General features: G+C 41.9%; 2 protein-coding genes across 3 annotated transcripts in view; one reads left to right on the top strand and one right to left on the bottom strand.

The window, feature by feature from the left end:
• Nucleotides 1–2,251, bottom strand: part of LOC142160016 (uncharacterized) — an 84,508-nt gene extending 82,257 nt beyond the window's left edge. Inside the window, exons 1-2 of the mRNA XM_075214935.1 lie at nucleotides 2,033–2,251; nucleotides 1,778–1,889 (exon numbers count right to left, since the gene is read on the bottom strand). Coding sequence (XP_075071036.1) covers nucleotides 1,778–1,838 — 61 coding nt within the window. The 5' untranslated portion in view covers nucleotides 1,839–1,889; nucleotides 2,033–2,251. The remainder of the gene's footprint in view (nucleotides 1–1,777; nucleotides 1,890–2,032) is intronic.
• Nucleotides 1–17,185, top strand: part of LOC142159791 (uncharacterized) — a 1,176,369-nt gene that overhangs the window by 510,422 nt on the left and 648,762 nt on the right. The window lies entirely within an intron of this gene.

Consider the following 17,185-nt stretch of genomic DNA (forward strand, 5'->3'; position numbering starts at 1 on the left):
CTGTGACTCCAATGCCAAAAGCAAATGACACACACACTGATGTCTCTCCTGCAGGTTTTTCTAAAGGGAGGGGAGAAATAATCCACACTGGAAAATCCACCTCCTAAGGGGACAGAGATGGGAGAAGAAAACTGTCCTTCCCTCATGGTTTTCACATTTACTAAACGGCGGGTTTGAAAAGTGGAGATGATGCCTATAGCAACCAACCAGATTCTAGCTTTCATTTTGAAGAATGTATTTGATTGGTTGGTATAAGCAACATCTCCACTTTTTCAAACACACAGTTCAGTACCATATCCGTAGGAGTCTAACACAGTTCCAGGGAGAACAACAGCAATTCAACTAGTTGCTGACTGACTTCATCCTGGTTAAGTAACAGAGCCTCCCTGTTTTAACCCCTTCTAGGTATTTGTGGTGTCAGTGGGGCTCCAGAGGCTGCTGCCTTCTTGTCTGTAAGAGGGGAGTGGTGCCTTGGTCAGGAAACATCCACCATGTTGTAATCCGATATGATGTTCAGATGAATACATGTAACCACCTGGCTTTATTTAAGAATAGTATGGGCAAACTTAATTCCAGCCGGATAGGTTTTTATTCAGGTAGATTGTGTAAAAAAATGAGGGTAACAAATGAAAACAACCCAATGTTCAACTAAACACAAATATCTTTTCATCCTAAGGGGCCGATTCAATTCTGCCGCGAATAACGCGCCGTTAACAGTATTACCGTTAATACGATGATTTTAACCTGGATTTCATCTCGCAGCTCAGGGAGCCACAAAGTAAAAATCCAGTGTTGAAGTTACTGTATTAAGGGTAATACTGCCAACGCCGCGTTATTTGTGGCAGAATTGAATCAGCCCCTAAGTCTTTAAAATGACAGATGGGGAGATGATGACTGTCAGACCCATCTTCTCACAACATACAGCAATTATACAGATAAAACATATAGGCTTAAAATATAACACATTACAAAGCACACTGCATAGACCCAGCCACAATGGGAGGCAGATTGCACAGTTACATATGACAAGAGTTTGGTGTGTAATATTTCCCAAGCACACACATGGAACAGCCCCTATCATAGGACAGGGAGCCTCATAAGCCAGTGACATTATCCAACCACAATGCTCATACAGCCACTGCCCACACACAATTATTGGAGGTTTGGTAGAGTAGACATGGGCTAAATTAACACCGCATCTTATCCACTGGTCTACACTACACAAAGTTCACCAAGTGGACATATAGGTAGCAAAACAGTGAAGCAGTCTCTATATGTCCATCTAAACAATATCAGGCAGCATAGACACATGGCCAGAGTAATGCTACTAATTTAGGCTGAAGCCTCTGTGTAGACAAGCACTGAGAGGGAAGGAGAGCAGCTTGACAGAGCAATACAGCACAGCAAGAAATAGCAACACAGAATGATGAAGGCACAGAGCGGAGGAGAGCATTAGGACTGAGTAGGAGAATGGAGCAGGGCACAGACGGGCAACAGCAAAAAGTGGAAAAAAGCATAAGGGCAGAGCAGGATACAGAGACAGGTCAGAAGATGATGAGAAACAGTACAAAGCATCCAATCACATCCCAATATTAGTACATCCAAACGGCATCAGAAACAACACACAAACCTACACTGCGCCACGGAAAACTCCAACAAAAATCCTGACTCCCTAACTGGGCAGATACATTTTTATGGGTGTAGAACAAGTGATTGTGGTAGTGTCTGAACAAGGAGAATATGTCACTCTTTTCTGTAATAAGTGTTTATTACTCACCAGTGCTGATATCTGTAGGGATTTCCTCCTCCTTACACTGCTGATCACCCCTCACATACATCTCTTCTTCTCCCTTTTTGTTTTCTACCTTAATATCAGCCAGAACATCCAACTAAATAACAACAAAAATCAATAGAGTAACACTTTAATAATGTCTTATTTCATTAAAGAATAATATCAGTGTATTAGACATACACAGCTGTTTTACAGATCATATTATTTTGGTAATTTTGCAAGACCATAAATTCCATCTACCTGACACTGCTGTGGGATAATGTCATTTTCCTCTTTACAATCCTGTGGATAAAGAGGACGGGGACATCTCTCTGGGGTATTTCTGTTACTGGATCCATCTGTAGAAGACACACAGTGACTGAATACATTGTTTAGGTGTGATGGTCAGATGTTGTGTGTACAATAAACTAAGCAACCTAGAAATTAAAGAGACACCTCTTATATATTCAAATCTTAAAGTCATTGTAAAACAGTAAAAACAGGCTGGATCGATGAGAATTGTCAACACCAGTAAGATATTTATGTGAGGGGATGAATGTCTACTGTCATCAAAAGGGTTAACAGAATTGACCATGCAAACCCCCTGTTTTGTAGATAAGATACATACAATACAATGATCCCTGTTTACTACAAAGATATTTCTGTCACTGAGCCTGAGTTTGGAGTAGACCTCGAAGCGTTGCTCTAGCTAGACCTACCCCCAGACAAGTGAGGAGTCTACGGTAGAGAGGTATTCACCAGGGATTCCGGCAAGGGAATATGGACTTAGCTTCTCTCTAGCCACAGGTTGCGGTCCTCTAAGGGTGATTAGAGCAGGGTGAGATGGAACCGTGGAGTGGAGCCGGATTGCTGGACGATAAATGCAGAGGTTCAGGTGAACGGCAGTGAACCAAAGCATTGAAATCTTTTAGAAAGCGAATAGCTGAGAACAGGACTGATTATGATGCAATACCGCAGGTCTTGATCGTGGAACAGGTAACACAGGATACCGATATGCAAACAGAAGCCAGAGAGAGCAGCATCCTAACAGGTAAGGGGACATGAAGATCTGGCAACTTAGTAGAGAATCAGGTGCTTTAAATAGACAGAGCTGACAGGCAATTGGCTAATCAAGAGAATGCAGGAAGTTTTGAAAAGACCAGGTGTTCACATGCTCAGTTCAGACCAGCAAGTGAATGTAGGGAGTGAAAACCAAGGAAAACAGGTAAGAGCAATGAGCAAAATGCAGGTTAGCTGGTGCAATGTGTGACAATTTCTATATGTCCAGCACACAACTGGTTTTAACTAGTCTCAGGGGGAAGAAGAGGGAGGTTGGATTCAGAGTTGTATTAGTCAGCTTAAACCCAGGTAGTTTTAGCTTCAGATAAAACATTGTCGATAAAGCTGTGTCCAACAAATAATTCTGAATTCACTGACTACGATCAAACAATGGGACTCCTCAGATGAAGACATTTCTCAACAATCAAATTGTATTTCGCAGCTAAGTACTTATTCATTTTATATGTATGTGTTATCATAAATTTTTGTATTAACTTTTACAATTGTTGTTCGTCAATTATTATAATCTCACACCAGAACACAACAACTAATGTCCATCCTGTGACAGTCTACCACTAGTGTTTGATTTTAGCACATCCCCATAAGACATGGAACAATGAATTTCTAGGGATTCCACATCGCCAGCAGTGCAGCAATTCAGAGGGAAACATTAAGCGCAGTATCATAGGAACATGGAACCACCAGTATAAAGCTTGTACCCAACCTCTTCTACCTTACTACTGATGGAGGCATTGTGTATTAATGTCAAAATCTTGGGCAATTGTTTATCTGAAAAAGCCTCCCGAAAACTTGTTCCCACTTTTTAACACAATCCAGTGAGGCATCAACTGCGGAAATACCACAACATACCATATATAAGAGGCTGTGAACCCATATATGAAACGCGAAATAAAATTGTGGATGGGTTAACATTTTCTTGTTTAGGAGAGAGGACACAAAATGCTTCATTTGATCAGATATCTCATAAAATGGAAAAAAACAGAAGGGAACTAGATATGGAACTATCTGGAAAATGCAAAGACGACATGGAAAAGTTGTCATTTTAATAACTTTGGGGGCAGAAGATGTAAGAAGATGTAAGAAGATCTGCCTCAGTATGAGTAGGTAGTTTACATTTAAAAGTTGGGAGAGGTCACGGGATATCTTTGAGCCTAAGTATTTCCCCGAATGCCTGGACCAAATGAAGTAAAATGAAGAGGGCACATAGGAAACATGAGAAGCTGAGCGAGTAATGTAAAAGCTTGAGATTTGGATTTCAATGTGAATTTTACATTTCTTCATGAGGTTGTGGATAGAGATATATGGCACAGGAATAGCGAACAGGTCATCTGCAAAAGCTGCAACTTAATGGTGGGCTGGGCCTAATGTAATCCATGTGATGTTTCGGTTGTCCATAATTTACCAATCAGCCATTTAAGTTGATACTTTATCCATTAGGTTTTTAGAGCATGACGCACACACATTTTCATCATTGTTTGAAGTCCTCTGCGCAGGATACAATATTCTGGCCACGAAGCAAGATAAATAATGCAAGATAACAGCCAGCCCTGCCTGGTATTGTTGTAGATGGGCCCTTTATCTGAAAGGCTGTCGTTTGCCTATACTCACAATAAGAGGATGTGAGCAGAGGGCAAGCTGACATTTCATAAGATTCTAAACATTCCCACTTGCCTAGTGGTGTCCAAGAAAGCCCATTCTTAGATTTTTCTGCATGAGTAGAAAACAATATTGCAGGAAGACCCCTGAATTCAGCAATGTAAATTAGACTAAATGCCTTGGAGATGATTACAGCATTTCAGGCTAAGAGGACCCAGGGCTCACCTTGAACTCTGAGCCCCTCTGCATAGATAACCATATATAACTTGGCAGTGATGTCCATGTCCCAGTGTTCTTAGTAAATAAGGGAATGTTATCTAGAAAGGGTACAAATGTGAAACAATCGTAGATAAATAACCCTTTGTTATTAAGTGTCTGATTGATCCTAATATAAAAGTGTGAAGACGGGGAAGTGAAAGGAAACCTCCAGCTGTTCCAATAGGACAGATGGATTACTCATACATCATGGTTGGCTCTTTTCAGGAAGGTGTCTCCCTGTGTCTGTAAGTAGTTGATCACTTGCTCTCACCTTGTACCATTGTACATGTTGTGGTAATGACATGAGGTGTCGCAGTGTCACCTATCCAGTAACATTGGTGTGACATTGGTTTGCTGTGCTGCCTCGCTTCTTGGTCTTTTGGCTAAGATCAAGTGAGTACCTGTCTGAGTAGGGGTTTCTGCCCGCCCTGAAAAGGCAATGGGAAAGCTTGGTCTGGCCAGAAGGCCAATAGCTAGAAAGCCCGGAATAGTGCCCCTGGAGTAGTGACCCAGGGGTGCCTGAATTCACCTGGGGAGTGGTGATCCTCACTTGAATCAGCACTTTGCATGAACTCCACTTTCTGCTACACACACTCATCCTTGCCCCGGCCTTTTGGCTAGGCAGGATCTATTTTTCACATCTCAGCTGAAAGGCTGGGGCCGTTTTGAACGGCACTAATATATTTATTTATTTTTCTCACAGTTTGTCAGTTCACTTTTTTATATGTTTTTTCCATGGATTGGAGGAGGTGCTGGAGCCCTTATGGCACCTGATCCCCGAGAATCTAGGGGGGGTGGTGTGGTCCTAGTGGCTCCCACCCCCCTGAAACCATCTGAGATCTCCTCTTTCGGGGGGAGGCTAAAGTTAAAGGGACCCCCTTAGCCTTGCGGCGAAGGGGGTCTGAGGACCCTTGCCCCCTAAGGGTCCTTATGGATTCGGGGGTCGGGGATAGAGGGACCCTTCCTCTTTTGAGGAGGGTCTAAATGACACCTTAGAGCACGTCTTTTAATGTTACTCACTTATTTTTTTCGAGCACTAGGGTGAAAGCACGATTTTGGGCTTTCAATAATAAAAAAATAAAAAAAATTGGTTTGCGGTGCTGCCTCAGCGCTGGGGTCATGGGTTTGATTCTGACAAGGGCAATATCTATGTTTATTTTGTATGTTCTCCCCATGTTTGTGTAGTTTTCCTCCGGGTGCTCCAGTTTCATCCCACATTACAAAGACATACTGATAGGTTAATTGGATTCTTACACAAGTAACTCTAGTGTGTTTGTGTATCCCTATGGTAGGGACTGTAAGCTCCACTGAGGCAGGGACTGAATTACTAAATAATACATTGTACAATATATAGGCACTATATATAAAACTGTTAATAATAAATTGATAGGAAATTCAAAGCAGCTGTAAATAAGGGAGGTCCATTGGTGGTTTCAGAATACCAGTCACCAGCTCAGCAGGGAAGGAACTACAATGGGAGCTCCCAGTGTAAGGTCTTCTCTTCATTACATTATAGTATGGTGGGAAACGTTGAAGGTGACAGAACTCCCCCATCTCACCAAGTACATGATCTCCTCTATTATTGCAAAGATCCTCCTAACCTGAAACAACAAGATGGCTCAATCTTTGTAGTGGTCATGTGGTTTTATAGGGGCTTAAAGATGATCAACAGGAAGGGTCCAAGCCTTCCATATGCACAGATTTAGGAAGAAATGTGGTTACTTGAAAAAGAGGATTTTTATACTTACTATAAATCCATTTTTCCGATTCCATCTGGGGACACTACTACCATGGGGACATTCTAAAGCAGTCCCAAGCGAGGGAGCGCTCTGTCAACCAGGCATGCAAAACCCTTGCAGCCAAAGCACGTATCAGAAGACACAAAACAGTTAAGATAAAATAGGCAAGGTGTGGACAGAGTACCAGGTGATCTCCTGGCAAGCCCCGTCTCCTAAACCACGTGGCACACAGCCCAAGAGGCTCCCACTGAGCGGGCACGATGCACACCGACACGACCAGGCACAGCCTGGTTCAGTGCAACTCCTGAGTTCCCCATGGTAGTAGTGTTCCTCAGATGGGATGAAAGAGAAATAAAAGCTAAGCCTGGTTGGCATCCACTCATGTTGTAGATTATGTTATATATTATTAATGATTTATTGCACATAGTTCTTAAAGGTCCCCAGTTGGACTCTGTAGACAACGATAGACTCTGCATCATGCCCTTTAAAGGAGACACCTTTACTTAAATTCATCAGGGTACACAGCCAACCAGAAACACAGAGTCAGTGTCAACTGCTGCCACAGAACTCTGCGGGACTTCCTTCACTAGCGTTTGGCCATATTGTGCAGCTGCGAGTGCCGGTCTGTCAAGAGCATGAATTCACCTACAAACAGGATAAATTTATGGGCTGCTCAAGATGCTCAGATACCAGATTATGCTCTTTTTTACACTCAAATTTAAGTCAATGCGGGGTATAATACGAATTCCTACATATATAAAATGGCCTTGCTGCTTATGTGAAATGGGGTCGTTGACAGTCCCTCTGCTAATCAGTTGCTCATCTGGTGGGTACTATCTAGCACCAACCCTGCTGAAGCCATAAAACCTCAGGAACCAGAGCAGGAATAAAAGGCAGCTACGTCCCACCAACAGAGGTCTTTTTTTTGGACAGTACTGGACTAGTCATGGATTAGTGAATCACGCCAGTAAACTTTTAGGGTCTGTGAAATTTACAACTTGTGAGCCTTTTAAAAGCAGGGAGACTTTGGGCTTGATCCCTACCTTGCTGTTAGAGGAGTGAAGCCCAGTAGCCGGGACAGTGCTCCAGAAATAAGCTGACTATAAGCAGTTTTCAGATAGGGTTGTGCATTAGGTTTGGTGCGGTGAACCCACTGGTACTAGTTCCTAATTGTGCTTTCATCTGAGTATTGCACATTTACAATAAAAGTAAGTTTTACTTTGCCATTGTGATTTCATACCCACAGAGGTACCGGATGTGCCAAACTGGCACATTAGGACGTCTCAAGGCAAACCAGCCAGCTGGTGTGGTAAAAGAGCTAAACAGTCATTAAATATAATCACAAGCAAAAACTCCCTAATACTGTTCTATCTGTACAGGATTCCAACTCATCAAAATGTCAGCGAGTAGTGTGGATACCAATTATTTGTACCACTACTGTTTTATGAAAACAGGGCATGTCATCTTCAAAAATCCGATGTGTCCCCTTAACCTTGCGGAGATCCCTTCAAAGTGGAGACATTTCTACAATATCCACTTTATGTAATGTTCAGTTGTTCTTGATAGGAAAGTGAGCATAACTCCAGATATCCTCCTTTGAGGATGAATATGAATTATCAGTAGAACCGCATATAAAAATATTATTACTACTATTAGTGCACAAGGAGGATCATGAATAATGTCACACAGGGTCTCATTCAGCTATTGAATCACTATGGTGACTTCCCTTGTACTGATATATAGGAATCACCAGAGAGTGTGGGGAGGACACTGGTCAGATCTCTGGGCTGGTAGCTCACAATGATATGATGTGAGGAGGAGAACAGGAGTCTAATAGGGGCTGATGGCTCCTGACTCCCCCACTGAGCAGATACTTTTTCCTCATTAGCTTGTACAGAGGAGGATGTAGAATAAGAGATTGATGTAGAACTCACCTGTGCTGATATCTGTAGGGATTTCCTGTTGATCACCCCTCACATATGTCTCTTCTTCTTTCTTTATATCTTCTGCCTTAATATCAGCCAGGTTATCACCCTAAATTACCCACAAGGCAATAAAACACTACATTAATAAGGTCTGATTAAAATATTTCACATTAACCAGAAGAATATCAGTGTATAAGACACACACAGCTGCTCTACAGATCATATAGTGAAAAGTCACTTTGGTATTTAGTGAGACCCTAAACCCTACCTACCTGATAGTCTTGTGGTACAATATGATTTTTCTCTGTACAATCCTCAGAAAACAGTGGACGGAGACATCTCTCTGGGGTATTTCTGTTACTGGATCCATCTGTAGGAGACACATTGTGACAGAATACATTGTTATTATGCGATTTATTGTGTGTGTCTAAGTGGCCTTCAAAACTGCTTTCTCTTACACAATAAATAATAGTCTACTCTTACTCCATGACATGAGGGTCTGGTGATTCTCCATCATCACGTCCTTGTACAGAGCCTTGTGTCCTTCTAAATACTCCCACTCCTGCATGGAGAAATAGACCGTGACATCCTCACACCTTATAGGACCGGACACACACAATGATACGTTAATCAAACGAACATTGAAAGCCCACTTTTTCCTTAAAGCCTTCCAGTCTCATGCCTAAACTCCCACCGGTCGGCTACCTCTCTTTCTCATCCCTTCTTCCCTTCTCCCCCTTCCTCCCGTCTCTCCGTCTCATCCATGTGTCTGTCTGTCTTCCCCTCCCTTTAGATTGTTCGCTTCTTTGAGCAGGGCTCTCCTACCTTCTGTTTCCATCACTTTTAACTGCGCTCTCCAGCTACTCAGCTCACCTCCTCTCAGTCCCTCTGCCCTCTGTCTCCTCTCGCTTCTCTCCGCTCCCCTCAGTGACTCTCAACCTGTCATCCGTGCCCACCCTCTTGGGCCATAGTTACCTGCCTGTACTCACTTTTCCCCTCCCTCCCTCTCTTTCTTGCTGTGCCTGAGCCCCCAGAGTTATAGTGCTTACTGTTACTTGTACTGTGCTGTTTCACCTTGTACTGTGCCATTGTTTGTCCTTGTACGGCGCTACGGATACCTTGTGGCGCCCTATAAATAAAAATTAATAATAATAATAATACAGTCATCACCCAGACACATCCCCTGGTGTTACTGTATAATATCCCATTCCCAGCAGTCACCTCTCCAGTCAGCAGCTGAATGATCTGAATGGTTAATTGTGCAAAAAGTCTATTTTTAGAAACAATGTCTTTTCTATATGTAACAGCTTTCTAGGAAAGTGGTGTGAATATCTGAGATGGGTGCAGCTCTGCCACCAATCTGTGTCCTCTGTCTATGGCCGGCCCCCACAGATTAATCACCTTCTTTGGACAGATTAGTGCAAACAGCAAGATGATGTTGTGTTGGGAGCTGGAGGATAACAGAGGACTAAGAGTAGCCGGACCACTGAAGGTGACAGGAGCTGCAGGAGAGGTAGGTTGTAAGATTCTGATATAACAGTTTCTATAAATGATGTCACAGAATCTCTCACCTCTCCAGTCAGCAGGTAGATGATCTCCAGGGTGAGATGTAATATCCCATCACTTAAATGACTGATCGTCATCACTCCACTCCCATTCCACTAGGGTCCCAAAAGACTCTGCTGCCGGCCCTCTGCTTTTCTGAATGAACCTCTTCTATAGGTGAACAAATTCACTCATTCAGACTCCAGTACCACCTCTATCTCTCCTACCCTGACCTTTCCCCTTCTGGCTCCCAAAAGGTGGCTACAGCTCTTTGAAAGACATATTACCCCGTAAATACAGACATACATATGGGGAAAGCATGAGCTGGGCTATCATGAGAGATGATAAACTGATTGAGCAACTTCCCCTTCTGTACTGCTTTATCTGAGCATGCCTATTATAATAACAAGATACCAAAGTCTACTCTAAATGTACTATATCAGGACACCAGAACCTGCTGCACCTGTATTACACTAATTACACCTCAAACTGTGTTATAATAACAGGGCCCCAGTCAGCTGACACGTATTATACTCACAGGACACCAGAGTCTGCTCCCCCTGTATAATAATGTATAATAATAATAACATAATTACCTGGTGCGGACACAGCAGTCACCTCTCTGACTCCTCCTACTCTAAGGTCACCCGGAAGTTCCAATAGAAGAATGAATGAAAGAACAACAGTGATCAGTTGAAACGCACGGACCAGAAGTCAGGTGGCACTCAAGGGCCGGAAGTCAGGAGTCGGTGGAACGCACAGTCAGGAAGTCGGTGGAACGCACAGTCAGGAAGTCGGTGGAACGCACAGACCGGAAGTCGGTGGACCGCACAGCCAGGAAGTCGGTGGAGCGCACAGACCGGATGTAACATCTTCCGGGTGAGAGGACGCAGTGACTGGCAGGTTATGTACCTACATAGATATAATGAGATATAACGATAAACATAACACAGGTAAAATAAAATAGGTGATGAATGATGAGGATATAAGTATTATGAGGATTATACAGTAGGAATTACTGTGACTACCACAATATCTCTTAGATGCAGCTGCTGATTGTTACTTGGGACTAGGCTGCCTGTTACCTCCTGAGTGGAGGAGAGGAAAATTACTGTCACATATCTGTCAGTCATCAGCTGTAAGACATTACTTGTTCTGTACTGATATACGTCCTAAAGTACATTCACCTCTTCACTCTATCCTGAGGGATCAATGACATCCAAGTTATTTCCCCTCTGATATAACAAGACCACACCACAATGGCTGCACCCAGTAACATTTATGGTCCCCTTCCCCCCGCACTGAGATACATAGGATGACACAGCTGGGTGCTGGGGGGGAGATGTCTCCCAGTAGAAGAGGGCAGGGAGAGAGAAGGGTGTCTGTGAGTGCCACATACTGGGGGGTGAGGAGTGACAGGGTGTGATGGGGACACAGTATAAGGGAGTGTAGTTAAGAGCACAATACAACCTGGAGACAATGTGATGAGTGGCTCAGTATATAATTGGTTGAGAGAGGGCAGGGAGACGTGATAGAAAAGCTGGTGGACAGGGGATGACATGAGAAAAAATCTGATAAATGGGAGGGGAATTCTTAATCACCCTTTACCACAAAATCAGAAACCAGTACGCTCATTTTTGGGTATGTCACAATTTTGTCACCTATGGTTACCAGGGTTTTCAGCCATAGCTTACCCACTCCAACAACTGATTTCACAAAACATGCCAGATAAGGTTAAGCAAACTCCTGAGGCATTTGAAGAAATTAAAAAACTTTTGGCCTCCGCACCTGCATTAAGCATTCCCAACTATAAGAAACCTTTTCAGTTTTATTGTGCTGATGATGAGAATACTGTCCTAGGGGTACTTACACAAATTTACAGAGGGAAAAATAGCCTTGTGGGTTATTTCAGTGCACAATTAGATACAGTAGCAAAAGCATTACCTTCATGCTTAAGGTCCGTAGCTGCAGCAGCTATTCTTGTAGAAAAGACACAAGATATTATGTAACAAGATGAGTTGCATCTGTTCGTTGCTCATGCTCTCGTCCAACTCCTGAATGGTGCACAGACAAGACGTGTCTGCAACAAGGTGTTCACGATGGGAAAATCTACTAACAAAAATACTAAAACTTACTAACACCTACTAACATCACCGTACACAAATGCTAGATTTTAAATCCTGCTACCTTGTTGCCTTCTGAAGCGTCACAGGATGCTGATGGAGAGGCAAAACAGAGTTAATAATATTCCCACCCGCCAACAAGAGCATACCTGACATTTCTATCTCTGTTGATAACATGACCATAAATCCCACCCCACAAGCTCGCTGCCTAGGTGTAATCCTTGATTCACGCCTATCCTTTGTTCCCCACATTGACTCTATATCTAAATCATGTTACATACATCTAAAGAACATTTCCAGAATCCGCACATATCTCACACAAGACACTGCTAAAACCTTAATTCATGCACTAATCATCTCCCGCATTGACTATTGCAATTCCCTCCTTACTGGTCTTCCCAAAAACAGACTCAAACCCCTAAAATCTATTTTGCATGCTTCGGCAAGACTGATTTTCCTTGCAAATAGCTATTCCTCTGTTGAATCACTCTGTATGTCTCTACACTGGCTGCCTGTCTTCTACCGAATCCAATATAAAATACTTTTACTAACCTACAAGGCCATCAACAAAGCTGCACCAACATACATCTCCTCTCTTGTCTCAAAATATCTCCCAACTCGGCAACTCCGTTCTGCAAAAGATCTGCGTCTCTCATCCACCCTCATTACATCCTCCCATTCCCGGTTACAGGACTTTTTTCGGGCTGCACCCACTCTATGGAACTCTCTCCCTCGCACAATAAGACTCTCCTCTGTTCTACAAACTTTCAAGCGTTCTCTGAAAACCTACCTATTCAGACAAGCGTATAATATTCCTCAACCACCATCTTAACCTCACTACCTTTAGCCTGTTACACAATTTCACACAAGACAACTACCCCCGGACCAACATTATTGTGTGACAGGATCATTTAGCTTATGAGTCACCCTACCTTTGCAGTCTGGCTGGGCCAAGATGCAAAATGTATACTTAACCTCATGTGTCAATCTCCCATTGTCCCATAGATTGTAAGCTTGCGAGCAGGGCCTTCTCACCTCTTTGTCTGTTTTACCCAGTTTGTTTATTAGTTTATTACATTTGTCCCCAATTGTAAAGCGCTACGGAATATGTTGGCGCTATATAAATAACTGATGATGATGATGATGATGATTGTGTGAACTACATGAGTCAAAATTTTTCTGTACGACCAGATATTTCTGAGGTTCCATTGGTGGATCCAGATATGATTTTCTTTACTGATGGAAGTTGTCATAGACAAACGTGATGGTTCCCTAGTGACAGGATATGCAGTCACCTCACAAGATGAGGTAATTGAAGCTAAGGCATTAGTTTCACCTCACTCAGCTCATTTAGCCGAAGTCACAGCACTCGTTAGAAGCATGTCAGCTAGCTGAAGGAAAACGAGTAAATATCTACACAGACTCACGGTATGCATTTGGTGTAGTCCATGATTTTGGAGGACACCTATGTCACATGCTCGGACAGTTATACAGTTGATAGAAGCTATACAGTTGCCAGAAGAAGTTGCAGTCAAGTGTCAAGCACACACAAAACAGACTGATGACATTTCAATAGGAAACAGACTAGCAGACATCGCCGCTCGAGAAGCAGCTTCACAGGTACAATCACAGACACATCTGAATGTCAGGATAATTCTATACAAAATGAAGTCAGCAAATGGAAAATGAAACAATGTTATAAAACAGAGGAAGGAATTTTGGTTGATGTTGAAAATAAACCAGTAGCACCAAAAATGTTGTTGCCAGCCCCTTGCAGAATGTATGCATGGATTAGTTAACTTGGGAATCACGCTAATCATCAGGTGGCAAACATTATTACAGCCTCTAGGGCTGATTACATGCCTGCCCTCATTGGCCAGTGTCTGTTTATAAGGCAGGGAGGGCTTAGCCTCCCTGCTGGTTATATTTCCAGTCTTGCTGTGTCTAGCCTGCTCCTGAGCTTTTGTCTGGTGTGAACCTTTGGATTGATTACCTGTGTATGACCTATTGCCTGTCCCCAGATTCTGAGCCTTTGGCTGTGACCTTGACCTATTGCCTGTCTCCTGATTCTGAACCATTGCCTGTGACCTTGACATATTGCCTGTACCCGGACTCTGAACCATTGCCTGTGATCCTGATCCATTGCCTGTACCCGGACTCTGAACCGTTGCCTGTGACCCTGACCGTGCTGATACCAGACATCTCCTACTATGGCTAGAATTGTAAAGAGTTATTGGTATTCCCCAGGTTTTTCTACAGTAGCTAAATTACAATTTGAAGTGTGTATCATTTGTCTTAAGAACAATGTCGGAAAAACAGTACCCACTAAGATCAGACAACACAACAGGACCCTTTCAAAGGTTACATATTGATTTTATTAAATTGAAAAAACTAAGGGGGTTACAGTATGTCCTAGTTTATGTAGATATGTTCTCTGGGTGGGTGGAAGCGCGGCCAAGTGCCTCAGACACAGCAAAATATACTGCTAAAATGACATTACAAGAATTTGTATGCAGATATGGTTTACCCAGAGTTATTTAAAGTGACAGAGGAACTCACTTCACAGGGAAATTATTCCAGAACATGTGTGACATGATAGGGATAGAGTCAACAATACACACACCCTACCACCCACAAGCATCAGGGAAAGTTGAGAGAATAAATGGAGTAATTAAGAATAGGTTGGCCAAGCTTACAAAGGAGACAGGAAGGGGATGGTTGGAGGCTCCTCCATTAGCCCTCCATAGTATTAGAACTACACCTAAACCTTCCCTCAATCTCTCTCCATATGAACTGTTGTTTGGACTTCAACCGAGATACATTACTTATCCAAAGACTGATTTGAACCTGCATCATGATCTAAGTGTCCAATATGTCATACAGTTGTCTAAACAGTTGCAGAGACTCCAACAGGCCCAGAAGGACTTTCAACCAGAATCAGTTTTTGGGTCTGCGCACAAGATACAACCTGGAGACTGTGTTATGGTGAGAAATATCTTACGCTCTGGTTCCCTTACAGATCGATGGGATGGTCCATGGCTCGTTCTTTTAACAACTGATACCGCTATAAAGGTCGCTGAGAAAGACACTTGGATCCACAGTTCCCATTGCAAACAGGTCAAAGACCCAAGTTTAAAGGAATCTAAAAACTCAGTACTGGACACTGATAAAGAGACTGAATTGCATTTAAAAGAACTCAAGATGGAAGTGCTGACTTATAACCAAGAACATGGTCATCACCTTATCGCATGGAAACACTTCAACCTCATTGCTTACCTTTTAGAAGCCGTGACTTTTGTGGCAATAACTGGACTCATTTATAATGGGGAGGTATTGAGGAGGAGGTTGGTAAGTTACGTCCCAATCTAAGAAATTAGATGAGGAAGTTTTGTATGAAACCGTTGCTGTCTCTAATGTAAGCAGGAAAACGAGAGAACTTGGGGATGGTGCTGATTTAGCACCAATTCCAAAATGCATTTGAAAGTATTTTCATTATGTTGGACATGAATTACAGGCTTTTAAATATGAACTTATGCAACATAGATTGGTTTTGGACTATCTAACTGCTGAAACTGTTATTATTTGACCAATGAACCCTCTGATCCCAAAACCATCATTTCAAATTACATGAACAAGGTGCACAATTTACAGGAGGATTTTCACAGACAAAATTATGATAAAGACTCTGAAAATGATTCACGGTGGTCCTGGCTAAATCCAGGCACTTAGTTTTCTGGACTTGGAAAATGATTAGCAAACATACTGTACTCATGTGTGAAATTTGTTGCACTGATCATTGTATTGATTTTACTCGTCTATGGCATTTATAGATGTGGATTATGTTGTATTCAGAGATGTGCTAAAACCAGAATGGTAAGAACAAGACTTGTTCAAGTGAGTCCCCTGAAGCAGTAATATTAACTGAAATAACTGTACTATATACACCAGTTTAATTAATTAAATCCACATGAAGAATAACTATTTATATGTGTAGATAAAGAGTGGAATGTGAAAGTAATAATTCACATAAACATATATTCAAAAATATTACCAATATATTAACAATAGTATAAGAAGCATTAACACAAATTCATGTATAAGAATCATATGCTCAGTAATCATTTCCTCTTGCTTTAAGAAGAAATAAAATTATGTACTTAATATTTTTAGATAAAGGTCAACGTGACCCAATGTAAGGAAACATAGCAATAAATAATGTGTCAATGTCATAAAATGAATTGCAGGATGGACAAGGGTAAGGAAATTAAAGGGACACAACGTATGGATCATGGACAGGACAGAGATAAGAATAAGTTTTGTCCAATATAATTAATGATGCCAGATAAAGACAATCGCATAACAGATGGCCAATGTCTAAATAAGGTTTAAAGTTCTTTTAAGAATAAGCATAATAGGTAATCGGGGGAGGGCATTAATAAACATTATATCATTGTATCATTCTAGCTATAAAAGACATTGTACTAAAAATAGAATACTGTACGCTATAAAATCTTGAGTGTTTAACATGTCATGTCATTATCCTTTAACCTGTATCGAACAAACAACTATATTGGAACAAAGACTGCTCATGCTCCATTATTGGGAGAAACCTGAGACCACCAGAAATCCTACTATAACAGGACGTACGTGCGTGCAAGTTACATGCAGTGTTTTAAAACGCAAGTTGCGTTCACATTGCGTTTGAAGATGAATCAGGCCCTAAAGGTATAAAATGTTTTTTTCTATATATTTGGGTCTTGATTACATCCTAGGTCTGTGTACACACTTATCAATAAAACTTTTTTTAATTACATACTCAAGACTCTTGAGACTTTTTTCATTTACTTGCAAATTGCCCTATTATATGAGATAAACTTGTATTATTATCCACCTTTGGGGTTTGTTTTTTTTCCCAAAATGCCCCCTACAATACTAGTGCCTACCTCTCAACATTTGCTGAATTCAGCTAGGCTCTATACTTACTATTAATGGATGGGGATCTCTAATGGAGGGCTTCAGTACAATGATGTATGATAGGAGGATGGATCATATTCTAGCAGGTGTATGATTAGACAACTGCTTCTCCGGTCTATCCATGCGTCCTTTCTCCCACTAATATTAAGTATAGGATCCACCGGCATCAAGCAA

The sequence above is a fragment of the Mixophyes fleayi genome, chromosome 6 (genome assembly GCF_038048845.1).
Source record: "Mixophyes fleayi isolate aMixFle1 chromosome 6, aMixFle1.hap1, whole genome shotgun sequence".
NCBI lineage: Eukaryota > Metazoa > Chordata > Amphibia > Anura > Limnodynastidae > Mixophyes > Mixophyes fleayi.